The 6867-nt window shown below is 38.7% G+C and overlaps 1 protein-coding gene across 1 annotated transcript; it reads left to right on the forward strand.

Moving 5' to 3' along the window:
• The first annotated feature begins 2760 nt into the window (after positions 1–2760).
• LOC120974673 (uncharacterized) lies at positions 2761–6562 on the forward strand. Its single transcript, XM_045233799.2, has 12 exons — positions 2761–2979; positions 3150–3730; positions 3900–4118; positions 4758–4874; positions 4965–5006; positions 5091–5186; positions 5262–5354; positions 5570–5680; positions 5821–5853; positions 5939–5989; positions 6084–6161; positions 6274–6562. Exons 2-12 carry the CDS (start codon positions 3170–3172, stop codon positions 6277–6279), a joined length of 1407 nt encoding a protein of 468 aa, XP_045089734.1. The 5' UTR covers positions 2761–2979; positions 3150–3169; the 3' UTR covers positions 6280–6562.
• Positions 6563–6867: the final 305 nt, after the last annotated feature.

The raw sequence follows: 6867 nt of genomic DNA on the forward strand, positions 1-6867 counted from the left end.
TAAAAGAGAGAGAAATCCCATCAAAGAAGTAGGAAAAAAATTACCCTAAGGAAAAGAGTTTCCTATCAACTGTAACCATTGTCGGGCCGTTGCGCGAAGCCACACCCACAACAAGGCCGAGCCACTCAGTTCCCCTATTCTCCCTAAAAAAACGTTATCATGCTCGATTTTAGGAAATGGAAATAAGCTTCCCCCTGCTTACCACCTAGGGCCAAAACCCTATCCCCTTTCCTCGCCCCCTGCCTCTTCGTCTCCGCCGACGTCATACGGCCCGTGCTGCGAGGATCTGCTGCTTCAACCAGAATCTGGTGGTCCTTCTCCACCACCGTAGTCGTAACCTCGGCGACGGCGCACATGAGTTGTTGGGTGTCCGATTCGGCTTAGGTCCCCCCTTCGTCTCAAAGGTACGAACCAGAAGTAGCGAGCTTTTATGGGTACCTGTGCGATGTCTTCGCCTACAGTTTTGTGCTTCGGCGTGCGTCCGGGGCGACCGGAGTAGATGCACGTGCCAATGCCCCCACTTTGTTTGGTTAGATCGGGGGTTCTAGGGCGGATAGATTAGCTAGGCGTGGTATTCCCCATCTTGAGTCATGCACATGGTTGGCCCATAGGTCGGGCAAAAGGGGCGACCGCCCCGGGCCCCAAGAGGGGAGTGCCCCAACTATAAATTATACTAATAAACACTATATAATTATAAATTACATTTGAAAGATTATTAAATGCATAAAATAGAGGCTCAATTTGCAGGAGCGTAAGTTGACAACACGTACTAATAGTTTATACCACGCGGAGGCAAACCAACTCACCTGGGAAAGTTTAGATACGCTAGTCTCTTTTTATGATAGATGTCTTTATATCATAATGAAATTTATGATAATTAGTTTTCATTGTTGAAACCAATCCATAATTTTTCATTTGAGAAATAGATAGTACATCTCATTTGCACCAAATCAAACTAAATGAATCTAGATGATCATGTCAGATATAATCGAATCATACGCAAAAGTACACTTAAGAACATAGTAGGTTCTTAGATGACTCTATCACTGCACCCAACTTGGATGTCACATTAGATATACCCTAGAAGTTTCTACGAATATGGTTGCCTGATATACAGTAGAAACCTCTATTAAAATATTTATGATTTATAAATCTCTACCACGACATTCAATAATATTGAAAGATATATGGACACGTGAATGGATATGCAAATATATGTATATACACTATACAATTTATGCAATATTATAAAATTAGTTAGAAAAAAATATTTTTTGGTATACCTTAGAGTTCAAATTTTGTAGAATCAAAATTCTCAAAGATGTATTAAAATTGTATAGTAACGAATAATATAGCTATTATTTGAAAACATTGTTATGTGGCTAAGTAATATAAAAATTATATTAGTTAAAATTGTTATATGATACACTTAGTTTAAAATAAGTATAAATATTTGGTATAAAAAATAATGGTCTCACATCGCCCCGGGTCCAAAAATGGTTTGGACTGGCTCTGGTCATGCCTTATGCGATGCACCTGTTATGTCGTTGGTCATCAAACACCTTGATTTTGATCGCAGTCCCATTAAGTTTTTCAAGGGGCAGTACATCATTAGGTCGATAGTGTCCCAGTGTTTAATTAAGAAGAATGCACCATCTGAATCATATTCCCTCTTGAAGAATTTTCGACATGTGTAAATGTCGTCAAAGTGGAGAACATGTATGATGACTATGGTTTCCCATATTTGTCATATTGTGAGTTGATGCCATTCTAATTGTTTGGTTGAAAAAAGTTGGTCCTACAACGATGTTTTAGTCTAAAATGAAAGGAAGTGCTCCAACTAGTGCGCTAGGACAAATGATACTGTGAGTCCCTCATACGAGTTAGTATTTCTTATGTTTCATTTGTACTTACGATCTTTGGTTGATATTTATATTGAGCATTGAGGGGACAAAATTTTCTGGTCCGAGCTAAGCTATGAATGTGACTAGTTATATTTGTATGCAATGATCTCTGCAGTGGGCTTGAAAATTTACTGAAGGAGCAATTGTACCCTCCAAAGATTGCCCTACAAAATATGTATGTTCGTGATTTGAAAGAATGTTCAGTAAATCAAAAAATGTTCATGAATTTGATAAAAATTGCACGGACTCAAATAATGTTCATGAATTTTATAAAATATTATAAAAAATAAAAAAAATGTTAGTGAATTCCATAAATCGTTCCCAAATTTTCCAAAAACACTTTATCGGCTAAAAAAGGTTCGCTTATTGAAAAATGTTCATGGAAACAGGAAAAATAATCTTGAATTTTCAAAAAGAAAGTTCTCAGATTTTAAAAATATTCATGGGTTTGAAAAAACATTCACAATTATAAAAAAACCACATATTCCAAAAATGTTTACAATTTTGAAAAATGTTCACGAATTGTAAAAGATGTTCACGAATTTTGAAAAATATTCATGATTTCGAAAACAATTTCACAACTTCGAAAGATGTTCACGGTTTCAAAAATGTTCACAAATTTGAGAGATATTCCCAAAATTGAAAAAGAATAAGAAAAATAAATACAAAGTAAAAAATATATAAGAAAAGGTAAAAATATAAAAAGAAAAGAAAAAATAAACATAAAAAAAGGAAAAATAAAAGAAAGAAAACTGGAAGAAAAAAGAGTAAAAAAAGAAAATAACCGGTGGAGTATAAACAGACCGAGCCAATACTGGATCTGCGAGCTGGAGAGGTGGGCAACCTACGCCCCCGTCTGCCGCCTCCCGCGACGCTTCAGGCCTCTGGCGTCTGGCCTCAAGTCTTCTTCTAGCCGCCCCCCGTCTTGTCTCCCTCTCTCGTGTCAGATCGATCCTCTGGCAGCCAACTTCGCTGTGGCCGCCGCAGCCGTCCCTCCGGCGAGGGGAAACAACCTTCACTTGCAACTTCCACGCGTCGGGTCGCCGCTCGCCAGTCGCCACCAATAGCTCCGCCGGTACCCCTCCGTGACCCCCCCCCCCCCCCCCCCCCAATTGGTTTTTCATTGGATGTTCTTTACAACATTAATCGGTTTGGATTTTGCTCGTTCATCTCCGTTGTTAGCTAGGGTTTGGCGATGATGCAGCACCACGGATAGAACGAGATTTAGTTTTACTATCTTTGTAGGCGAGAACATTGCCGGAGAGATGTCTCAGAAGCGAAGGGAGAAGGTGGATACAGGCCCGGTTCCACGGAAGCATGGTGCAATGGAGAAGACATGCCCCCCTGATCAGCTCCGCCGACAGGCGCAGGGCATCCAGCGGCCTGTCAAGACTGGAGCACGTCTTGCCGGAGAGAAGAAGCACAAAACTGAAGCAGATGTTACAGGAGAGAAAAAGCACACGAAAGGCAATAGTGCATCTTTTCCAACGAAAACAACCACGCCACTAGTCAAAGCAAGAACGAGTTCCCGCTGTTCCGATGAATGCACCAGCCGCCCGATCGATGCTCACGACCATGGCAGCACTGTTGCCATCCAGGAACAGAGTCAAGAATCCGCCGCAATCAAGATAGATAAAGAACTGGAGTACATAACCCAAAAGTTGAACAAGTTGGGAGTGGCAGATGATATTGGCTTTGAGGAGTACTATGAATGCTTGATGAATCTGCCTCCCGACCCCTCCGTTGATACTTCCATCAGACTGGATGATACAGATCGTTATGACATCGACATCCGCCACGCGGTGTACCGCATCAGATCCCACAAGGTTTCATCCATCCATGCCTCTATGTTTCAGTCATCTATTAAAAATGCTGTTCAATCTGTACATTTGCATTTTGTGAATTTATGTTACTTGTTCTATCCTACATATGCTGGTTTTCTTAAAACTCGTATCCATATCTAATTTGATCCAATGGTGATATCATTGCCTACAGTTGTCACAAAAGGAGTCCAAGAATGAGTTGTGCCGTGATGAACTGAAAGATTGCCCTATGGAGCTTCTTGACAGCGAAGAATTTCCTACAGATTTCCTCGTGAAGATGCGATATTTTAGCTTCTTGGAGGAAGAAGGTGTATTAGACTGGTTCTTCCACCCTGAACTCTGCAAGCTTGCTTGCCTGAATGACTACCAGCGTCTAGTGCCTCGGGATCATGTACGTATATAAACTGATCATTGAGTGTTCCTGTAATCATTTAATTGCCTTTGGTGTTCCATTGTGTTAGTATGGCTATTTAGAACCATTCGTCGTAATTTCAACACCATGATATACACAAATGATCTGTGTGTTCTGTTTTCAGAGAAGGGTTAAAAAGTTATCTATTATGTAAGGATCTACATTACAGAGCAATTTACATGTTGGGGTTATTGATGAGTTCATGATACATTTACTGGGTGTTAATTATCTTTTCCTTAGATGGTCCATTTCATAATGTTTTATGCTGGAAAATGTACATCATTGAATTATCGGCCTCTGTTAAAAACTGGCCAGCTGACTACTTCAGCATAGTGCCAACCAGGATATTTTTCTTTCCGCTTTATTGCCTTTCTTGATGCTCATATTTCTTTTGCCAAAGCAGTCCTATGCATATTTTCTGTTGGAAATGGTATTGTGACTTAATATATTTATTTAAAGAGAACCAACATACTCTTTTACGAATAGTAGTACATTTTTGCTTGTCCTGTATCAAACCTTGTTCTTGTTATCTTCTCTCTATTTATATTTTTATTATTTAAGGCATATGTTATTTGTCATTCTAAATCATGCTTCCTCTTTCCCTTCATTTTCATGTAGGGTGTTGTTTTTGATTGGGAGTACGCTGATTGCGAGTTGTACCGCAGTTACTTCCATAGCTATGAGATGCAACATGAATACATCGAGTACTTTGAAACATTATTAAGGGAACTTAAGGTGTGCATCGCAAAATCGCAAGACTAGCATTCCTGCAATCATTAGATTTTTATTATGGGACTAACAACCTCTCTTTTTATCTTGATACAGTGGTTGAAAGATTGTCTACCGGTTAACGATACTTCTCCTACTGTAAGTACATGACTGCACAAAAATCATGGAATGGCAATTTTCTGTATATGTTACGTCACCAATGGTATTTCCTCTGTTCTTTAGGCAAGCAAAATACGGACCAGAGGAATTTATCAAGCAACTAAGATTGCCACTCGCTTTCCCAAGATCACAACTCATTTAGTTCGTATTGGCTTCAGTGTATGATCTCTAGCATAATCACTAACTTAATTTTGGCGTGGTTTTGCATTTAACAGTTTCATTATTTCCATGCAGGATTGTCTTACTTACATGGGCATTGAGGCTAGGTGGTGCAACGGATCCGATGGTCTCCATTTCGAGATTTGGAAGCGAGTCACTCAACAAAAGGTTAGCATTCAGTATTGTAACCCAGTCTTCTGCACACTTATTGAGTATGCATGTAATTCTGATTAATTCAGTATTGTAACCCAGTCTTCTGCACACTTATTGAGTATCCATGTAATTCTGATTAATTCGTGTTGCTTATGAACCCTGTATATGTATACAGTAATGCTTGTTTTTTATGAGTATCCATGTAATTCTCATTTCTCAACAATGCACAGGAGAGTTTCACAAATGCTTTGAAGGAAGTCTATTTACTGAACAAGTGTCCGTCGCGGCAAGATAGCATTGAGTATGCCATAGAGTTTGATCATTCCGTTATGAAACTAGAGGTAGGCTCTTCTTCACAGATAATTGTAAGCCCAGAATTTGCAACATGCATGCTTATCTCTTTTGCTTCACAGATAACTGTAAGCCCAGAATTTGTAACGTGCATGCTTATCTCTTTTGCTTCTTTTCTTCACCTTTTCAGTTTCTTCATTGCACGGCAAGAGTTCCCAAGGAAGTAAGTACTGTGATATGCGTGTGGGATTGATCCAGTGGATTAAATGTCCTTATATTTGATTTGATTTCACGTCTGATTGCCTTAGATATCAGAGGATAAAGCTCAGGAGTTGATTACAGAGAAAGTTAAAAAGCTGGTACTGTGCTCGAAAGAAATTGCATCTTGATATGATATATATACATGTTATTTCAAAAATACCGTTATGCTAAGAAAATATCATTTATTTACAGAGGATAAAACCCAAATTCTTTGCTGACTATATCAGAAAGAAGATTGACATTGCCAAAACTATAGGATTGATTACCGAGGTATAGTATCCTAATCTTTGTTTATAATTGCGTATAACTTGATATCTTTTCTGTCTATGGTAACCAAATTATATGCACGCCCTAACAGCGTTGTATGATTTTACCTTTAAAGGTTTAAGAAGATACATATTGCGCCTGGCTTTTCGTCGTTGGAGCTTCCATTTCTTCAAGATGTCTTTTCATGGATTCGCTGGTGCAATGAACAACGAACTAGATCAGACTCGTAGCTCTTACAAAGTACAGTAGTATAGTACATTTGGGATCTGAACAAATAATCCAAAATGATGCATTAAGTAAGTTTCAGTCGCAGGAACTGAGTACTACTAATAATAGTAAGCTTCGGTCCCTGTAATTTAACACAACACTTTGTATGTATGTAAAAGCTAGTGCCTTCATTTTTATTTGCATTGTAAGATTTCAAATAAGAATATTTCATACTGCACAGATTGAAAGAGAAGATTCAACAGGTCTAGCAACATGAAATTTCAATGCGGATCAAATATACAAGAACTAACCTTTTGAGTAAAGGCTTCCGGTATACATTTTCTCCTCTTGTAGATATCGTCGATGACTTTTAATTGCTGAGAAGAACAACGTTGATGTCTTTTAATCGCTGAGAAGAACAATTGGATCTGTCCTTTTTCTTCACATCATTGCTGTTCCACGGTTCTACCCTTATTTTTTTCCTAACATCATTGCTGGTTCA

Source organism: Aegilops tauschii, chromosome 2 (genome assembly GCF_002575655.3).
Source record: "Aegilops tauschii subsp. strangulata cultivar AL8/78 chromosome 2, Aet v6.0, whole genome shotgun sequence".
Taxonomy (NCBI): domain Eukaryota; kingdom Viridiplantae; phylum Streptophyta; class Magnoliopsida; order Poales; family Poaceae; genus Aegilops; species Aegilops tauschii.

What these genes read in the sequence shown, in the direction of transcription:
- LOC120974673 (XM_045233799.2), top strand. Translation starts at nt 3,170, where the DNA reads ATGTCTCAGAAGCGAAGGGAGAAGGTGGATACAGGCCCGGTTCCACGG. An exon ending in GTCTAGTGCCTCGGGATCAT is followed by an intron (nt 4,119 to 4,757) that starts GTACGTATATAA and finishes ATTTTCATGTAG; the next exon opens with GGTGTTGTTTTTGATTGGGA. An exon ending in TTAACGATACTTCTCCTACT is followed by an intron (nt 5,007 to 5,090) that starts GTAAGTACATGA and finishes TCTGTTCTTTAG; the next exon opens with GCAAGCAAAATACGGACCAG.